Here is a 21,334-nt window from a genome sequence, read left to right as displayed (position 1 = left end):
CACCCTGGGATTTACTTTAAGAAAGACGGGCCTCCTCTTCAACAGACCGATGCAGACTAAAAAAAAATTATGTTGAACGCGACTGTTGGACTATGGCTCATGTACTATACAATGTCGCATGAAGGCTTGCTTTGCACAATTGTTAACCTTTAATGAAAGTGAGGACGTGTATTGCTTTCTGGAGGATTAAAACATTCTTCCAAATGAATCAGTCTTCTGAATACTGTAAGCACAGACATCCTAATATTCATAAATGACTGAAGCATCATCTACTTCTATGTATTCACAAAGCCCTAATTCAATGGGTTAATTAATCATGTCATCATTCTCTTCAATAGAATTCTTTCATCTATTTTACTGCCATTTTTGGCTGATGATTCGTGCACTACTGCCAATTTTTGATTCGTTTTTACTATGTTTAAATAATTCCCTTTAAATTAAATATATCAAACCCAGCAATCATTCCCATTTAATAAAACCACCGGAAAATGACCTCATATCATATGGTGTATAGATAAATAAAAAAACAAGCAAATCCTGTTCTAAAGCCACCTTAATTAGGTTGAAAATGGCCGCCTTTTGGATACTTCCAAAAGAAGATTCACGCCTAGAAAATGGCGCCCGCATGCGCAGTTCTGCATGCTTGAGCAGGAGACACTTTCTTGAGATGTCATTCCAGATACCGCTTTCACGTGCAAAATCGGACAGCCGCCTATTCTCTTCTTTCCCCGGGCAAATGTATAGGACGGAGGCAGTCGAAGACACAACATGTAACAGTAAATGGTAGACATAACGAAAAAGGGGTAACCCAAAACCTCTAAAAACAGATATTGTATCCTCGCTCCAAATATGTCATGAACAAACTCGCTCGCGAATGCCCGAATGGAAAAAAATAAAGCACGTGAAAGCATTTACCAACGGCCACTGTACAGAGAAAATATATTATATAACTGCCACAGAAGAATAGAAAGGTTGAAGATACAACTGGAAAGATCTGGCTTTTCTACATATGGGCGGAAAAGACTGCATCGCGGCAGCGCCCTGTTGTGCTGAGAATGCCTTCAGCCACCTCGCAGAACCTGGCAGTAGTCTGCTCACGACTCGACGCCAATACAAATTTTTCATGCTTAGAAAAAAAAAGGTGAAATTTGATGCCTTTCGTGCCCATTGGCCACCGTGCTGCTCAGAACTCCGCCTCCTTTCAGCCCTAAACAAAGATCGCCCAAGGGACGAAACACTGCCCTAGCTGTTGAGGACGCGGGCGGTCTGTTTGGTTTGGGGGCGTAAACCCGAAGGAAATGCAGCTGTGATTGCGGCGTGCACTTGTTTGTTTTTCAACACTATGCGTGGGATTCCTCTTCCAAGACTGTGGATACCTGCAACATATTTTTTTTGCATCAAACAATTGTAAGTATATAGCTGAAACGCTGCTTTGCAGCTGCGCGGGGCTTGTGTGCTCAGGATCCAGTGGCCGGCAACTGTTCAAACGTATTTGCTCCCTTATCACTGCAAACCTAAAAACTGCCTGCGGTTAGCCGGGCGTTTTTGGATAACTCTTTTAATGTATTTAATATTAATGCCGCATTTTACTTTTAATGACCTAATGTGCAGGGCGAGCTGCTGTGCTTCGGAATGTGTCTGCCGAGAAAAGACCGGTAGACATGCGAAGCCGACGGCTCTTGTTCTTTATTCGGTCTTCCAACCGCTGCACTGGATGTTTCTCTTGCTAGAGGAAAAAGACGTATTCGTCTATTTCTATGTAATCTTTTGGGGGGTTAAGGAAACGTCATGCAGTTTGTGGCTGTGAATACTTTGGCGGGAATCCTAGTTTGAAATGGTGTACATTTCGGACAGAAGGACCAGGTTCTAATGTTTGAATCTGCCGTATATCTAGCAGTGACGAGGAAACGCATTTATTCTCTTATTGCTTTAGGATTTTACCAAAGCGCCTTCTGCTGGCGCTACAGTGTGACTGCACTCACGCAGATCGCACGAAGCAATGCAACAGCGACCCCTATGTCGAGTTCGGTAAAAGCATGTTTCGCGCTTTGTATTTACACATACCATTCTGCTGTCTATTGTTTTTTAGGCGAGCAATAGCATGTGTTATTTATCTACCTGTTTTTATAATAACTATACTCTAAGTACATGGTCTTCTCTCTCGATCAGATAATAGTTTTTACGCTGTATTGATCCAATAAAAAAAAATCCTTTGCATTTCAAAAGCAATCCATATGTTCCCAGCCCAAGATGTAAGAGCCGTTGGCTATAATACAGCAAAGTAATACACGTGGTTTACGAAATTGCTATTAGAAAGGTTAACTAATAATTTGAGACGTGGGCTATTATAAGCTTTTGGCACACTTCCTTTTCTAAATATAGCAAACTCCCAATAACAAATATAGAAATGACAACTGGTGTCCTCCTGCTGTCTTATTTATAACAGCCATGGTATTCGTCTAACGCGGAGGTTCTTCTAACCAATTACTGCTGCTTAACCCGATCATCATTTAGTAAGTGGATACATGTTTAACTGAGAAATGTGCGGGTCGAATTTCAAATCTGTTGGGGCATAGTTTAAGGAAAAATGCTCATATAGCAAACAAACTATCCAACAATATCGGTGGACTTTTGCCCTTGTTACAAAAAGCTTTGCAGATCCCCCAAGTATCTAAAGGCACTGCTAGTATTAGTTAATTTTTTTTACCGGTTTCAGTTTGGCTTAAGAGGTTGCTTAAAAAAGCTAATTTTGGTTTCTTACCTGAAACACTACCTTAGGGTTGTATAGTACCGGAAGAGGAAATGATTGCTGCAGGATTTAGCGCGGACACGCCTTCGCCACGCCCTATTTGCTGCTTGCTTCCAAGCTCCGCCTCTTGTGGGTGATTATGTTCCAATATCCTGGGGCCGTTACCTTTATGGTGTTGGCTGTGGTGGAACAGATCATGTTATACACCACGCATTTTGTTTACATTGCATGCTCGCTATTTAGCAAACCTGTTCTGTGGTGTAATATGTACAACCATAAAAAGGGGGGAAAAGATGTAAAAAATTAAATGGTTTCTGTTGGTTTTTAAAGGCGGTTGCGCTCGTTTTTCTCTTTCTATATTCAAACCTAATTTTATTTCCCCACATATTCTCCTGTTAAGTCTGTTGTAATTTGAAGCAAGAATAATTTGGAATGATTAAAAGTTAATTTGATTGCTATGGTTCAGTGAACCCCTTTCCCACCCCATCCTCGCAGATTTCTCCAGTTAAAAAAAAATCTTATGTGAGAGAGCAATTGGCATATGACTCAACTCCTCTGGAGCTGGTATCAGGCAAGTGCTGACATGGAAAGTGGTAAAAGTGAAATTATAAAATAATAGAGCAAAAATAACCTTACATTTAGAGTACCTTTTCTAGTCCTTCTGACTTGGCGACACACTTAGTTAGACTTGAGGTCTCTTATTTTTAATTTTTAGGTCACTTTCAACCATAGTTTTGTTATGTTGCAATAATGTAAATTTATGATGTATACTGATTGAATGCCTCATCAGGAGTGGTTAGCGCCATGTAACACATTGAGTCTTATAAAATTCATGTATCTGTATTGACGTGAAATAAAAATGTGGACGTGTAAGCCTTTTCAGAAGGCCCTACAATTTATGTACCCTATTGGAACATGAACGGATTAGAAATCCACTCAATTTTAAGAATGTAGGGACGAGCCCTAACTGCCTCAACGTTTTGTATTTTAAGTTCTGATCCCACTTCCTGTTTAAAATTTAGTTTAAGTCCCGCCTCCGGGGTCAAATTACAAGTGGAACAATGCAGAAAGGTCCCCTATGACCCGGCTGGGCCAGTTCTACATTTAAACTCCTCCCCTGCGGTTGTGGCATGTCTGTTTCCCCTTACCATTCAAGCGCTTCACACAAAACTAGATCCACCAAACTCGAGATATTGGGGCTAAAGTAAACACCCATGGGTTTATTTACGGCTTGGTATTTGAACACATGGATGCTTGCTGTGCCCCTCAATTGGAAAACAGTGAGCATGTTCTATCTATTCTAGATTGAGTCTTTACATGGATCTGTAATTGTTGGTAATATATTTAATGGGAACACGGGCAGGGGGAGGGTTTCATTTTCACCAGTTTAGAACTGCTTTCTCGAATTTTCTTTTCTTAGTATTGTTTGCAGACCGGCGAAACTGCCAGTGGAAATGTCGCATTATTATTCACTCAAACATGTCCTATGCATGGTGTAGAAATGTTCCCGCAATTTTAAATGTTAAGATACGTTTTTAGTATGTAAAACTCAACTGCTTTGTTTGCCTAATTCATAGTTCCAAAGCGATACAATATTCGATGACTAGCGTTCGCATGTGAAAGTCATTTATTTTCCATTATGTCTGTTAACTGGCTGGATTCTTGAATGCTCCTCATTCGGACGCCTCTGCTGTGTCCATGAGCGGGTTACTAATTAACGTTCTTTTCGTGGTTATGGCAGGAGGGGTTGTCTGTCTTTCCTAGAAGTGGGAGGGGCTTAGAGCAAAAGCCTGCAGAATATGCCGCGGTAGAGTCTAGAGGGCGTTCAGAATAGCAATCCCCAGGCCGCTCACGAAAGCATGAGCAGCAATGGCGTGGACTGCCGTGTTAGGAAGGTAACGGGTTGCATTTTTACAGTACAGTTCCTCTCGGTACTGCGTTTTTTGATCCTAGTTATTTTCACTTATCTGGGTCCACAGAAGTGTTTTTAAGTTAGTCGGTGAATAATTTAGAACAATTGTTGAAACTCTGTCAGGCAGCTTTCCTCGTCTGTTTTTGATATTAAAAGCAGGGCTTTACACTGGCAAAGTGCAATATCCGTTCAAGAGCAATATCTTGGGCATCAAAATCATGCCCCTGGTGCTGAAAGGAAAATTGTATAAGATGAACAGAGTGCATAGTGTTGTGTCCCTGCTCTCGGGCTCCTGAGCATTTGTTAAGATGGGCCTAGAGTGGACAATCATCAACTAAATGCATGCACACGTGGGAAGGCTCTGACTCGCCCCTCCTCTTCAATTGGCGCGTGCTCCGTCGTCAGTCACATTTTGCTTTCGCACCAATATACCGGGGCAGTGACACAGCCCATCTCGGTGATTGGCTCTTTTAAACAATGAGTGACAGAATTTCCCTAATCACGTTTCTGCCAAAGCTGGTGTCAGTATTTTTTTCTCTCGCCAATTTATATTTATTGACTTTTGTATTCTTACATTTAAACTGTATTTAGGTTATTGTAATTTTTAATTTACTTTGTTGCTGCACCATCTAGGCAGATAAACTTCTTTTTGTTGCATCCTCTTGCAATTAAAAATAAGCATACCAGAATGGAAACGCTAGACTCATTTATTTGCTTTGCCATCACTTGGTAAAAGTGTTGGCTTGGATCGTCAAAACAGCTGGTGGACTTAATACATATTTAATTAAAGTCGTATTGAGCCTGCGATTAAAAAAAAAGTATTTGTCGATGTTCTTGTTGGTGTGCCCCCAGTGGAGCGCACCGTTGTCATTGAACTCCTGCGAATGAGGCCTCAGTTTCGCCTCCAGACACTACTTCGGAATTACCTATTTGATTCGATAATTACTCAAACGTAAAACTTGTCTTGTTCTGTAGTGCGACATTTAGCATTTCTGCCGCTTTCCAGCACAGGTCTCACTTTCCGCGAATGTAAAGGTGATCACACGTTGTCGTGTATCTTATAGTTTATAATCTTACTTAAAACAGTTTTCGTTTGCTAGAACTGTGTAAGCTTAAAAGTAGAGCAAACATCTGTCTCAAAGGCCAGCTAAGTAGCATCGGTTTTGCTCTTTACAAACACCATGTGCGGTACATCATACGGTTATAAATGCAAGCGAGTTTAAAAACAGCATGCCTGACTTGCCCACGAAGCATTTCTACACACATCACATTCATGCGTATGGGCTCAATCTACTGTATTTATTTCAGTCCGTTTAAAAGAAAAGGCGTGCATCTACACTGGGTAAAGTCCCTCCCTCGCCCTGCCCAGCTGGAGACGCTCGACGTTTTCACTTCAGTCCAGTGGGAGTCGGAGTAGGGCTGGTACTGACTGGTGGATCATGATGTGCTGGGTAGAGCTCATAGCGAATCGTGCCTGATTGGGTCAAGTGTAGTTTTACGCTCCCCCAAATGTAAATGCTCTTGTATATTGAAGTAACTTAATAAACCAGAATTTGCAAGTGCATTGCTTTTTTTTACATGTGCGAGTCAATTGTTTATAGGTTTTTTTTTTCTTCGTTGTTTCAGATTTCACCATGGTCAAAAAAGGGTGTGAAAAAAACCAAAGCAAACGTGAAAAGATGATGGAGTGTAACCTGAAAGCGGCCCTTGTTGCTAACCAGCAGAACGTGTTTGAAAGTCAGCAGTATTTTCCACAAATCTCCAGTGGGGCTGTTGGATACAAGCATCAAAACATGCACGTGAGCCATTCTAAGTACCCCTCCAACGAACAGTTTTATCAGAGGAGTGGGCCTGTTCTATCATCGCAATCCATACCTGGGACAGCGCAGAACATGCAGCAGGTTCAGTCACTCCAGTATAAAACTCAAAACTACTATGCTGATGCATGTCAAACAGTATTTCAACAAGCAAATAACCCAGCAGGTATTTTGAAAGAGGCATCCTCTAACCAAAAATGCAACCGGAATACGAACAATATGTTTTTAGAATACATGAATCAGAAAAACTGCTATATGCCTGCCTATTATCAGTACGACACTTCTGCTCCTCCTCAGTCCATAACTGGACAATTCAGTTTCCAGCCAGCTGTTGCCTATCAGAAAGTGCAAGGGCATGTCCCTTTCCCAAATGCAGGAGACGTGTCTGGAAAAACCTCTGGTCCAAACTCCAACATGCAGGTGCCTCCGCCATATTCTCATGTGGGTTCTCAGATGTCTTACGATATACAGAGTGAATGGCCACCTAATCTGTCCTCTGAATTGTCAACTCAGACATTCAACCATGATTCAGTGCATCACCAACATGGGGAATCCCTCCCTAAACAAATGCAAAGTCGACCACCAGAGCAAGACCAACGGCACGTCCAGCTTCCAGAGGCAGTACTTAAACTGCTGCAGGCCAAGCAATCGTATAAGCAGGCAGATAAGAGTGTGCAAAATCAGCCACACCTCTATTCAAATGCTCCAAATTCATATTATGACTGGCACCATCAACCTCACAAAAGTTCGACTGAAAATGGTTGTAACAGTGACGTTCTTTCACCGCGTGAACCTCACAATGCAAACTCTGCGGCATCTTTCAGTCCTAAGGACACTGGTTCAAATGTATCAAGCCAAGCCTGCACCGACCTCATCCAGCGTGTGCTGAGATATGGACACGAGTACTCTAGTGCTCCTGCTAACACGCGCAATCCTCACATGGACACCGTGCCGGCACAGGGAAACTATTCTGTTTATGGTTCCAATGGCTTCTCAAACAGTATGGTTCAGAATCTAAATCACACTGAGAAGTCTGAAGTGTCACGTGAAGCGATGGGTCCACTCCCTAGGAAAGTCTTGGGTGCAAAAGACGACTACATGAATGCTCTGTGGCACTACACAGTTCCACATGCTGCCACAATCAATACGAATCCTGCAGCGCCTCCATCTTATAAATCTGCATGCCAGCAAAACCAGCAGATGGAGCGCTACAGTCCTCGAGAAGAAAACTCTGGCAATCCGACACCCATGGGCAACACAGAAGGACTGTGCGTGCTTGCTAATGGTCCGCAGATTGTCAAAAGCTCTCCAACATTGACTGTAGTCTCTTCTCATTGTGTCCAGGATCAGAATGAACCAGCCCCCTCTTATCCATTTTCTAATTATTTGAGAAATACATATCAAACGTCGGAGGGGATGAAGAAGTCATGTGAAAGTGTTGAAAAGCCAAAATCTCCTTCGGATTTCAGGAACAGTGTTATGTCCGAGCAAAGACACGAAGAGTGCGCCTTAGCAAGTGGGTTGTCTCCAGGTGCTATCAAGACCCAAACCAACGTTCAAAGTGGCCATTCAAACTTTTGTACTGTACCGGACAGGAATGGAAATCCAATGGAGAAAGAGTCTCTTTCGTGTAGTGCGAGAGATCAGATTTGTAAACCAAGGCACAATGAAACTCCTGGTAGAGACACTAATATGCGTAGTCCCAATTCAAAATGTACTGCTTCAGAAAGTGTTACAAACACTATGGTCTCGCAGCTGGAGACTGGGCAGGTTAGATCTTTGCCTAGTGACATCGTTGTGAAACAAGAACCCAGTGATACAGTCCAAGACGTGTCCAATTTTGGCCCTTGCAATAAGATGGCGTCAAGTGTTAAAGGGTCCGATGAACTGCAGCCCAGCAGAGATGTAGATCCAAAACCAACTTTGCCACCTCGGGGTCTTTGTGAACAAAGTGATGGAGTTTTGAATAAATCACAAAAAGCAGTATTCCTGAATGAAAAACCAAACACTGCATCTAGCATGGATGCTGGTAATCTGTGTTCTGACCGTGCTGGTAATCTGTGTTCTGACCGTGCTGTAACTGTGCGTAAGCCTGAGCTGTTTGGTATAAATATGAGAAAGACGGCTGAACCTCAAATTGCTGTTGTTAATCCGTTAACACCGTCCAAGTCAGAAAGTCCCAGTAAAGACCAAGAAAACGTGCCTCCAATGAATGGAATGTATCACGCTCCTCAAGACGCTCTTCGAGGCCCTTTGTCACAACAAAGAAAAAGAAAATTGGCAGTTGTTTCAACAAATGGAAATGTTGACCATATATCTTCAGTTAACACGCTGCTTGATATATTGGATTCAGACGCTTCAGTAAACTGTCCGGGCAGTCAGAAAATTATACAAATGGCATGTGCATTAAATTCAAAACTAAATGTCCCCCAAGGCAAGGCTAAAATGTCTGTGCCAGCTCTGGACTCCACAAAACCTTTGCTTCAATTAAAAAGCAATGAATTTACTCCACCTCCAGCCAGTCCTTCGTGCCAAGAGAAGCCAGAATTACAACCTGGAGATGGTTCCTTGCTGCTAGTCGATGGTTCATGTGAAGAGCAATTGCAAATATCCAGCGTCTGCACACTTGTTGAAGGTAGTACATTTTATGATTCACAAATGGCAAAAATATTTGATGCTGATCTGCTTGAACAGTCAAAAGAGACCAATATTGAATCGGAAGGATTGGTGGTATTACAAGGAAACATAACCATGGAGGTCAAAAACAAGATCTGTGAAGCAGAAGTTCTTGAACCATCCCCTAAACGGCCACATCTAGATCAGAATTGTACGGGGGGAAACCAAAGCAATCCTGCGGGGAGATCTAATTGCTCCAACCAAAAGGTTTTGGTTTCCAGCTCTGAACCAGAACAAACTGTCCTGGACACGTTAAATAAAGAGACATTTGTTGAACTCAGTAGAGCAAATGAGAGTGATCTTCCATTTAATCCAATTACCAGTCAAACAGAGAAAGACAGCTGTAGGAATGAAGGACAACTTGAAGAGCAAATGCCAAACATGACTGACGGCGTTCTGGACGAAATGCCAGACGGCTATGAGGCTTCATCTGAACCATATCTGAACTCTCAACTGTCTGAGCTTCTAAGAATGTTTCCTTTTGGAATAGATACAATGGAAACAGGAGCTATCTCTGACGATAGCAAAGTCTCAGAAAAAGACCAAGATGGAAGTAGTTTTTCACAGCTGCGAAAACCCCAGCCAGATCAAGAGAATACAGTGTCTTCTCCAGTAGTTAACCAGGCTGAGAAGACCCAACCAACAAAACAAGCTGAAGTGGTAAAAGGGTTGCAGTGCAATAACGATTGCAGTAGTCGTTCTCCAGACATTGATCCTAAAGACGGGGACACAATGGAGAAAGAAAAAGGCAAACCTAAATCCAAAGATTTTGAGCTGGTGCCAGGGCTTAAAAGTGACAGTGCTGTTTATTCTATGCAGTGTGAGAAATTGCGTTCTCTGGAACAACCAATGACTGCTTTATTAAATTCTCAACACCCAAGCTTCCTTTTCCCAGCCGATACTAGGCAACCCCCTTGTGATGCCAACAGGAAGGACAGGGAAAATGCAACTATGACAAATGTAACTGGTGCCAACTCCAACCAAATAAGCTTTAATGAGAGTGTTGGCATGGACACAATGCAGCCAGTTTCCAATTTCTTACGATCAGTTTACAGTGGTGAGCAAAAAGGCTTTTATTTGAGTAACATGGTGGCTAACGGTAGGACAATTCCCTTTAATCATGATGCCACTTACCAGAAACCTGTAAACCACATAACCAATGAGCATTCTTACCTTCATGTGAATAGCTCATCACAAATAAATGCTAACTCTGAAAACATGGAAGATCCAGCAACATTTCAATTGAATCACCAAGGCAAAATACTGCAAAACGGCTTTCCAAGGACTAGTGTTGGATGGCAAAAAATGGACTGGGTTAATAGTGCAAAGAATCTAAACTGCTTGCCTGTTGAGCAAAACGTTTACCACTCTACAGATGCAAGAAAGTCTGGGACATGCGAAAGCAAAGGTGAACAAAATGTGTTCATGCTCCAGCATGTGACGACACCTACTGCTGGAGGAGCGCAAATTGCATATGGCTACCAAGACAGTACATTTAAGGAACATCTACGCAACACCCATGCTTATCATAAAGTTGACCATAAGTCCCTATCACCAAAAAAACACAAGACGCAAAGCCGTCTGGTCGGACTGTCTAAAGAAAAAAAGAAAAAGACCAGATTAATTGTTAAAACTGACTTTTTGAAACCTAAAGCCAATAAAACTAAAGAAGTGTGTCAAACGGCTATGGTAAAACTGTCCGATGACAAAATCAAGGTGTCAGAAAATGGCTGTATAAAGAGCATGTTGTCCTCGAATAAGTGTGATGTACATAGTGCAGAACTCGGGGAAGATGTCCAAGTTGCGCTGTCAGACAATAGAAGTTGCTCAGGGACCGACAGGGGTCTAATTGAGGAAAAACAGGGGGTAGGAAAGCGGGCTCGTGAAGAGCTCAAAGACCCACAGCCCCTAGGTCATGTATCAGCTGAAGACCATTTGCACAACCTTGCAGTACAGGAATTCTTTCAGCGCCGGAAAGCAGAACAGAACACAGGAGGAAAGAAAACCCAAAAGGCGCGGGAAAACCACAAAGCAAAGCAACCAGTGCAGTACAGAAAACCTTCTATAACCTTCGAGAATTTAGAAGAAGGTGGGAAACGGAAAGCTGAAGCTAGTTTGGAGGAAAATGTGTCCGAGCATCCAAAAAAAGCTCCCCAAAAACCAATGGAATCTATTGGTGAAAATTTTCTGACAAGAATTGCGTTCACTGGCTATAAAAACGGAGTGATACAGCTTGTACATTTTAACTTCCTAAACTCGTCTAAAAATCCTTTGCCGCTCAAAGCTTCTGAGCCCACTGCAACGAAGAAGCCTGAAGCCCCTGCAGAGGAGCCGAAGGTGCTAGAATTTAAATTGTGCCCCGAAGAGCTTCTGGGACGCCACGCTGCAGATGAATCTGAAGGTGCCAGACCACCTGTTAGCCAAGATGACCCTTTATCTGAAGGTAAAGAAGTGTGTGTAGCTATATAAATATATATCTTTACCCATCACGTCATGACTGGCACATTGCAGTCTTGGACTGAATGGGTCCCCATGTATAAATGTTGATGTGCATCCATTGGTAACTTGGGTAGGTGTTCAAAAAGGCATTTTCTGTTTTTATACCACTTCCTGATTCAGAGAATGTTGGGTTTCACTAATAGGCCGGGCCTCAGGAATAATATGACAGGCAAATTATGCGGCATAAGCTAGCACTTTTATGTTGGCATTACCGTATTATTGTGGCATTTTCTTTTCTTTACACTTTAGGCCAAAGGTTTCACCTCATTAGTATCATTTTGACACCCAGAATCTTAACCAGTCCTCCTTTGTGAAGGACATGTTTCTACATTTTAAGAAACTTTTGATCGGTTTGAGCTAGAAATGTTGTAAATTATAGCCTATGTGGCAGATGCATAACTATGCAGAACACAGCCGCAAAATCGCATAATTCCAGTGGCTTTTTTTAGACGGCTCATAAAGAAGATTGCCGACTTGTGCAGGAGGTGGTTGTAACCATACAATATGTATTGAACACCCAGACAATCTTAAGTGTGTAGGTTGGGCTTCTCCAGCAAGTAGCTCTCGAGCTAGCTGTAAGTAGCTCTCCTGTGTGCAACTCTCCCTACTAAATTACAAGCTTAAACTATGTACCCCAAATTAAAACGCGTGTATTCAAGAGCATGTTTTCGGAATTCATGCTGATGTTTGGAGAATAATGGTGGAATTTCTAACCTATTTATAGCTGATATTTGAGCATTCACCGTTTGCATTGGGGAGACTTGATGCTAATATTAGCTTGATGCCAGGAGCATTGCAGCTATAGCTATTGTGTGTTACCCATGTACAGGCATTCCATATTAGCAAAGCTTTTATTGTTGGCAACCGTGCCTTATGCACTGTGGTGATCGCTGCTGATAATTTTGCATAAGGTGGCCATTAGTGTACACTTGCACTATCACAGCTCTTATAATGGAGCTTGGGAGGAGTTTCGTTGTACATAAAGTAGCTCTTATTACATGACCACACATGTAAAGGTGTGCCTGAAAAGGGCTCAAGTGACCATTTTAGCAGGGTAAGACAGCCTAGGCAACATAGCCACAATTTAGAGGTTCTGTCAAAGGGATCAGGAGGTGTTACATTTAATGCAATGAAGCTCACAATCAGCTGAAGGAATTGTGAAAGTGTGCATGGCACGCTGAAAATAAAAATGAAACAAATATAAGTACACACACTTTTTTTTTCCTTCTTATATTTTTGTACCTCTTTAGCATCAGAATGCAATTTACACCCAGAGCATTCCGAACAAAAATATGGCACTATTAAAAAAATAAAAATAAAAAAAAATCGAATTTTCTCTGCAGTGTCCCAATGCACTTTAAAGCCAGAACGAGTTGCAGGAAAGAGAGAATGGGCGGTGGCTGCTACAGCAATATCGAAAAAGACAACTCACAAAATAGTGCCCAGTAACAGTAAATAAAACATACTGAGTAACAACCTGTACCTGGGCCAGTCCTCATGGGAGGTAACAGAAGAGAGGGGGCACTAAGAAGGGAGTGATAAGCCTACTAACAAAGTAAATGCCACTATTTACAAAGGACAGGGACGTAGGCCAATTAAAAAGATGGCCGGAGCTTCATGCCCATATCTTGAATACTGCATGTCTCGAAGAGACAGCCTAGGCGAGACCTAAAAATAGGAGTAGATATCCATATTTGAAAGCAGGAATTTGTGAATCTGGCTCTTCACAAGCATTCTCTATCTGGCTTTAAGAGACTGATCAAAATAATGATTGAGCAATTTTGATCATCAAGTTGTCATAGGCGGGGTACCAGCATCGCTTGCGTAGTGATTGGGAGCAATCGCACATCTGTGCTGATAGTTTGCGTTTTGGGTCTGTCATACTGGTGATCATTTTGCACAAATGTACACCAAGGTTAGTATACCAATAAACCTTTCATTGAGCTCCAGATATTTTAACATTTGTCATATACTGTATTCTTCACAATAACATTACCTCGGCACATACTGACCTATGTAACCTGTTTTGTGCATGAGGTAAGTCATTCGTGAATAATAGAGTTCTAGCACTTTACAATGGCTTATGTTGGGCTTTGCTTATCCTGCAATTAATCGTTCCGAAGTTTCCAATATGTTCCACCCAGCAGTAAAAAAAAAAATCACATGCAATTTGCACCTACTAATTAGTGCTTTTTTTTTAGGTCGAGCCTGGGTAGCACATGCGCTGCTCCGTGAGGCATGTATTAGAGAATGGACTTGAAGCCCGCCCACTCTCCGCCCATATTTGTCATTGGCTTGTGTCATTGTCCTTCGTAAATGCTGGCATCTGATCCTTAATAGGCTTGTTAGTCCCTCCTTAGTGCCGCCTTGTCTTCATTTGTTACCTCCCATGAGGACTGGACCTTTTACTTCGGTTGTTACACGGTATGTCTTCTTTAGTCTGTAAGCACTATTTTCTTTCAGCTTCTCCTACTGCAGGCACAACATGCTTTTCTGTACCATTCAGCACGCTTTCACTTTCCAAGCAGCCCGGGTCAATCGCAGCTCCTTCTTTGAAATGCAATAGGTCTTGCTTTTACAAGAGTTCGAGCTATTGGCATTGTAAATGACAATGCCTTTTATTTATGTGTTAATTATCAAAACCGATAAATAAAATGCATTGTCATTTACAATGCCAATAGCTTAAACTCTTGCAAATACGAGACCTATTGCATTGCAAATGCTTTTTTTGCACCCTGGTAGCAGAGTATAAATATCAATACAAATTTGACTGCCTCAATGGGAAAATCATTGCACCTACTAAATATTATTGCAGGACCATTCAGAGGTAAATTACTATATTACTGGGGACATAAACCCGCATTAAGGACAGTAATTGAAGATTACTGTAACAATATCACTTATTTATGTAAATTGTGTACTTTGTTCTAAATCTCTACTATTCTAAAAGTACTGCAGTATTGTTTTGCACTTTCTTGGTACATCTCTTACTTACTTGGACACGCTTGCTCTGTTTCACAGAAATCCAGAAAAAAGCAGGTGCATCTTCCAGTAATATCCCACTGAAGAAAAGAAAAGTGGACATGGCCCTACTTCAAGGTAAGCTGGTTTTCAGACCTGGGATTACTCTGTCCGAAATCCCAACCTAATGAAATTGTATAGTTGACAATTATCAAATTTGAGCAGGGTTTGGGACCAACAAACATGCCTTAAAATATGAGCTCATAGCATCTAAAAGCACAAGTTTTTATTAACATGAATTCTGTCATCAAAAGACTTCTATAAAAGGCAGTCGTTGTTAGATGCCTCCACAACCCTAGAAACCCACATCTATTTTATACAGTCCTAACACCATATTTCTTCCTATATATGTGGCCCTCTAGGCAACATTGTTAATGTTTGGTGATTCCACTATTGGGCGGGCGGGGATCTCTTTCCTCGGGACCATCAGTTTATCAATCAAAAGCTCGAAGTAGATATGTGGGCTGATATTGTGGATTTGGGTGTCTCCTTGGAAGACCAACCAAAGGTGCAGGGTCCACCCTTCGTCCACGGTCTGGGATACAAACTGAGACCAACACTGGAGCGCCGAGAGAAAGGATATTTATTACAATCTCATGAGCATGCGCATCGGCAACGGACACCCGCAGCTTGTCTGAGGAGGCAATCTGCCAAGCACCTTGGTTCCACGTCTTGTATACCCTTCATCCCCACCCCCTGTGTGTACAGTAAACGATTAACACCATCATTATACAAAGGGAGACGTGTACAGTAAAACAATGAAAACCATAATTATACAAGCAGAGGTCAATCTGATAAGTTAGCAGATGGTCACTGTTGGGCCCCTGCAGGGTATAGGTGAAACCCATAATTACACAACAAGCAGAGGTCAATCTGATAAGTCCGAAGATGGTAGCTGTCGAGCCCTGCAGGGCGAAGGGCAGGGTGAGGACAGTAAGCGCGGGCGAACAGTCCTGTTCAACTGGGTTTAGCAAGAGTTCAGTCAGATTGTGGCAATCAAGGGCACGGACAGTCCTGCTCGACTGGTTTAGCATGAGTTCAGGCAGGTGGCGGTAGGTCAGGGCAGTGCAGAGGTGAGGCGAATCAAGATGTGAAACCACAGAGCATTTGTGACCTCTGTAGAGAGGTCGCAATGGAGGATGAAGTGCAAAATGGCTGAGCTAATGGCAAGACAACAGACATACTTTTCCACAATATTATGCAATAAATCTAAACTAGAATCCTGAATAAAAACTTTGGGCAATCTTTGTGCGCGTGCACATAATCGAATCCCGTAGTTTGCCTTTTATAGCAATGTCCCAAATATTTCATTTAATCCTAAACGCCCATGAATGTGGTTAAACCTAGTTTAATTAATTAACATCAACACTGTTCAAATTGTCAACCGCCAATGTATTATTTCTTTATTTATTTCCCTTGTGTTGAGTGCGTGCTGTTGCTTGGGGAGGAGTTATGCTGTGATCGTGGTGATAGCGTACTATATCTGCACTTTTGGATGCGTAAGGTGTTCTGTCCAATATATTCAGTTTGATGTCGCAATATACCCACTAACATCTTCTGGATTTAGGGTTATTCATTTGGATGGGGTGTGCGAGTGGAAAGGGTTGCTGAGTAACCATGTTTGGGCATCTGAGACAGGGTCCAGTTTTACCATATATAAAGACCTTGGTCATCCTTGCCATGTTAGCCAGCATGAAACCCTTACATAGGCCCTGCCACCTCGATCTGTAGGCCTTCGTTAAATTTACTACAGTTCGGTGCCCATTTTTCGTGTCTCTGACCTAAAATCACAAACCGCTTTTCTCTCTGCGAAGCACCCTGGCCCACACCCTCTGCTCTCTTTGTGGTCAACTTTCTCTGTGAGCCCAATGATCGTTCCTCTTTCTTACACCGCAAGAACACAGAAGTTCTGACCAAAAGGGGAACAACTGATCATGAGAATAGAGAACTTCTCACCGTTGGGAACAGGGGTGCTGTGGCAAGTAGGGCGTTGTTCTATTTTTTTTATTATATTATCGCCATTTTCTCGCTAGCCCTATGAAACTTAAGACAAGCACTTAGCGTGAGATACTGACCCTTGGCCTGGTTAAGTTCCTCTTGCTTGTAAATTACTACATTATTTCTGATAAACGTACGCCCTGTGGGTTTTATTGATGTCAGTACAACTGACCAGTTCTGCATTTAATTACTACTTTTTAGAGATATAAGAATGAGACCCAACGGTCACTCCTCGGACTACCACACTGTCTTGTGTTATGGGTCACGGACTGTGTGGGTACTCCCAAGAGCTCTTCACTTTATTTAGTGGGTACTCCCCAAGAGCTTTTGACTTTTTTTTAATATACAATTTAACTTGCCATATATTTGCTATATCTGCTATTTTTGTCTTTAAACTGATGTTTTCTTATTTGGAATTCAGTACTTGGATTGCAAATTGCAAAGCAGTTTTTCCCTCATGTTGAAACGTGTGCCTTTTTGGCATCTCAGCCAAAATCTGTTTTACATTTACAGAGCATTCTTTTTGATCAAAGTTGTGTATTCCATATTGTATTCACAAATGTGTCTTTGAGGTTTTAAACTGCTCACTTCATATTGCATTCTCCGAAATGATTCTCCTCTAACGATTTCCATGCTTTCTGAATTCCATTGAAAGTTATATAAAAACAGTGCCTTCTGATAGTGTGAATCTGTGAAAAAAGTCATTCTATTCTGTATCTAAATTACCTTGAGCTTGAAGCTGCGCCTTCAAGTAAATGGTTTGAACCGTTTGGCTTGGTTTCTGCATCTCACACGTTTGTTTCCTTCATTTTAGTATGGGCATCCTTGAGCACCCCGGCTCAAGTTAAGCGGCCCAGAAACCCTCCCCCTAACACATCAATCAGAGCACTCAGTGTATTTATTGAAGTACCGGGGATTTTAGGACCCCAGCGGTGCCAGGGGTAGCACCCTATGACTTCGTTTTCCATGTTGGCGTAGTATTATAAAATTCCACTCTCATGGTAATATAACAAAGAATTTGGCAAAGAAGCTGAAATATGAAAAGACATCTTTATTAAACTCAAATGAGTGAGACTACGTCGCACAGAAGCCTTAGCAACTGAATGAGGCAGTCTCTAGAACAAAAACCAGTCTTCTCTTTTATACAGAATATTACGCTTTGGGCAACACCGCCCCTGTTTCACAAGTGGTCATTCACATATTTTGGCTTCAAAGAAAAGGCAGAGTCATGATGACAATCCCACATTCCAGTTCGTTCAGCCCACAATCTTTTAACCCAGCAAGGCTCAGAACCCTCATCAGATATCAGCAGACCCCAATAAAACGGGCACCTCCTGCTTGTAAAACAAGCCATAAAGTAGGAAACAGAGTCAGATGTGAAAGAGATTAGCCGGAGGCTTGTGTGGGATGAAAAGGCTTTATGGTGTGTCAAACCCTGATGCTAATCACAGGTGGCCGTAGGACGGGGAGCTCGTGAGACCGGACTGACCTGGGGCAGCGGAGCCAAGCTGCACAGGTCAAAGAGAAGTCAAACAGAAAGTACATGTGTTCTAAAGGCCCGTACTTGTTTGTAATGTGTAGCGTAGGTGAGGGCAACCATAAGATGGCCACCGCTCTAAGATGGAACCCATGAAGTCAATGTATAATATTGTATACATAGTGCATTTATCGATGAAATGTAATGAAAAGCACTTGTACATAACGCATTGGCCATTCGTGGTTCACTAATACCCGAATAGACAGGGGTAGGGCCCTGCCTCCTACGCGGTCCCAAATTTCAAAGTACCACAGTATTTGCTCTTAAATGATGCTATTACAGAAGCCCCAGTATTCCACTCACACACCCCTAATCCAGATGACGACGTACTCCAGGCTGTACTACTGCCAAAGGAGTGAAATCATGCCAAAGGAGTGGATTTTTCATTTGGGGCAATTAACTCTGGCAACATTAGCCGGAGCCGTGATGGTGCCATGTCCGGTACATTTGTAACCAATAAGCGACGCTACAATTGGAAGAGAAACTGTAGTGGGGAACTTGAGTAGGTCAACATTGAAAATAATTATGTGCATACTGTTGTCCGAAAGGTTTTAGCACCGTGTATCCCATCCCCCCCCCCCCCCCCCCCCCATTCCCAACCCCCAACCTCCTATGATCTCCAATGTTGACAGTCTCCAGTTGAGTGAGCACTCTAGGTTGTGGTGCAAACTGTAGCTTTACTGTCACCTCACACGTGCAATGGTAGATGCAAAGCGCTTGGTTGGTTGCTGCACTGGCACAAGACTGATCTGGCAGTCCTAGTGATAATAGACCAAGTTTAATCAAAGTTGTGGCAGAAGGAGACTTTCCCTACTTCCATTGGAGACACCTGTACGGTCTCATTGATTAGCTAGCTCGGATATTCCTTTACCACTGATTTAACCTATAATATTGCTTAATAACTACACTTCACAATTCTAATGTGTATGGCTGGGAATATGGGATTTTGAGATCAGTAACTGACATGGTAGGTTGATATTGAAGGTTGGTTACATTTGCTACTTTTCTGATTCCCTATTGCAAAGTCAATGCTAGGATTAATGTGGAAATAATTGAATTATACATAGAAGCTCACGTTATATTTTTTTCTTCACAGGGAATATTAATGTGCCAAAAACAACGCTGAATCAAGGTACATTTTCAACCGAGCAAAAAAGTTGTCCACAAGCACCCAATTCGAAAGTCCTCTTCAGTGCCTTCAAGAATCTCTATTTAGAGATGCAGAGCAGAAAAGTTGCATAGAACGATTTACAGACATACAGGGCCTAAAACTGGTTACGGTCGCCATCTTGGGAATTCAGTGTTTTGTTAACTGGTGTCCACTGGTTTGAGACGCAAGCAGTACCTGGCACTGCCCACTCTAGTGCTTGTGTTCTTCCATTGCATCGTTCCTTGATTCTTGGTGCTGCTACAGAAGGGACAGTCCAGTCTGAACTGCAAGCCTATTTCCGTTGTACATGGAAGATAAGTACCCAGAAGTGGTTTACTTATAGGGCCTCCTTCTCAAAGCCCAACATTTAGTCCAAGAGGAGCTTTGTGACCTATGTCTAAAGTTGCTCGCCAATGATAATGTGCCTTACTGAGAAAATCGACGCCCGAAGTCTAAGAATGAATGCACTGCCTATTTGTCAGAAGGATGTCATTGTTATGTTCGCATGATCAAGAATGTATTCTTGGGTACTAAATACACATGCATATATGTACCAATGTGATTTCAATTAATTTCAGCTGTTATAAGTTGAAGGTTTTTTTTCTGCCTTTCCAAACACTTGCCTGTTAAGACATTTTTGAGCATTGAAAACTAGCACTTGCAGATGCTGTTGACACTTTATACGGTTTTACACTAAAGAGGTGAACACAAAAATGGGCATCACACTTTGAAAGTGGAGGATTTGTTTTCACTGGTAACCTAACCTTTTTTTCAAGGCTCATAAAGTTGTAAAGTTATTGGTCGAGCGCAGTGTTTGGAGCAAAATGCAGCCTTCTTCACTGTAAGCCTTGTTTAAGACCTAGTTATTCAAATGTGAATTCGCCACAAAGCCGTGTACAGGTTTCACCACCTTCTGTGAGTGCCCTTTCACCTTTCACACAGTGAGTGAAGATCTTCAAGTGTAGCACACTGCTAATTAAGCTTCTGTTCAAGTGGAAGGGCTCTATCAGCAGCAGTTTAGCCCCCTCCAGAAGTCCTTCATTTTTTATGTCTCTGGTATTGGTCGCCTCTTTCTCCAGTGCTAATTCTCTCTGCTGCGTGGGAAATGCAGACCACGAGAGGTAATGCAAATTAACTGCAAATTTGTGTGCTATGTGGAGGCGTTCCTTCCAAAACCTGAAAATCAATTTTTTTGTGGCATTACAAATGACATTATTGCGAAAATATAATGATTTTGGCCAAGCATGCTCTCCCCTACTTGAAACATTGTGATGTCTCAAACCCAACAGTATTTTATTTAGAAGTATGAAGCTCAGTGACTTTATTGAGGCGTTTCTACATGTGAATATTACTATTAACTTTTAGAACAGAGCTCATTTACTTGGCTACCTGTACGCGGTTGTACGTGCTGCTAGATGATCCTGTGTTTTTTGGGGGGTTTCTTTTGTTGGGGTGTCTCCCGCTGACATCTTAAGTTATGGTTTCCAGAATCTGGAAGGATGTTATGTATATTTTTTTCGTTCAGGATGTGAACACGTGAGACTTCAATATAAGCTATGTTAGCTAATCTTGATGCCTGGATACAGGGACACTTTAGTAATAAACACTTTTTTATTGTAATATATTCACACGTTTTACTGACAGTGAGATTTTTGTACGGGCATACATTTCTGGAGTGTGCAAAGTGGTAATGTGTAGACAAATATTGCATCCAGTTTATGTTGATATATTTTATTTTTTTTATATTGCAATAAACCTTTACAATTTGTTTTGTAGTTTCTATCTGCCTTTTCTATATAGCTTTGACAATTGTTTGAGTTTTAGCTTTTAAAACTGAGCACACAGTTTGTCACTGTCTCCACATTTTCAATGCGAAAACAGATGAGGCGCAACACTGGTTTTGGCTGTGTTCCATTTGAAATTCAAGGACATATTGAAGTGCCTTTATATGCTCTCTTATGCACAGGGAGTAATA

General features: G+C 41.9%; 1 protein-coding gene across 2 annotated transcripts; it reads left to right on the top strand.

Annotated features, from left to right (window-relative positions):
* The first annotated feature begins 1,051 nt into the window (after window positions 1–1,051).
* Window positions 1,052–21,134, top strand: LOC146854956 (uncharacterized). Of its 2 annotated transcripts, XR_014981257.1 has the most exons (5): window positions 1,052–1,407; window positions 6,288–11,597; window positions 13,855–14,077; window positions 14,675–14,752; window positions 19,306–21,134. XR_014981257.1 is itself a non-coding variant. In XM_085652390.1 (4 exons), the coding sequence occupies exons 2-4, from the start codon at window positions 6,296–6,298 to the stop codon at window positions 19,449–19,451; spliced, it is 5,526 nt and encodes a 1,841-aa protein (XP_085508516.1). In that variant the 5' UTR covers window positions 1,052–1,407; window positions 6,288–6,295; the 3' UTR covers window positions 19,452–21,134. The 2 variants fall into 2 exon arrangements, 1 of the variants encoding a protein (XP_085508516.1); XM_085652390.1 differs by lacking the exon at window positions 13,855–14,077.
* Window positions 21,135–21,334: the final 200 nt, after the last annotated feature.

This window comes from Triturus cristatus, chromosome 4_1 (assembly GCF_964204655.1).
Source record: "Triturus cristatus chromosome 4_1, aTriCri1.1, whole genome shotgun sequence".
Taxonomy (NCBI): Eukaryota; Metazoa; Chordata; class Amphibia; order Caudata; family Salamandridae; genus Triturus; species Triturus cristatus.
Note: the sequence above shows the minus strand (reverse complement) of the source record. Positions and strands in the feature narration are given on the sequence as shown.

Excerpts from the sequence above, each read along its gene's own strand:
- LOC146854956 (XM_085652390.1), top strand. The coding sequence starts at position 6,296 with ATGGTCAAAAAAGGGTGTGAAAAAAACCAAAGCAAACGTGAAAAGATG. Across the intron at positions 11,598-14,674 it reads AGATGACCCTTTATCTGAAG|AAATCCAGAAAAAAGCAGGT; the intron begins GTAAAGAAGTGT and ends TCTGTTTCACAG. Across the intron at positions 14,753-19,305 it reads GGACATGGCCCTACTTCAAG|GGAATATTAATGTGCCAAAA; the intron begins GTAAGCTGGTTT and ends TTTTCTTCACAG.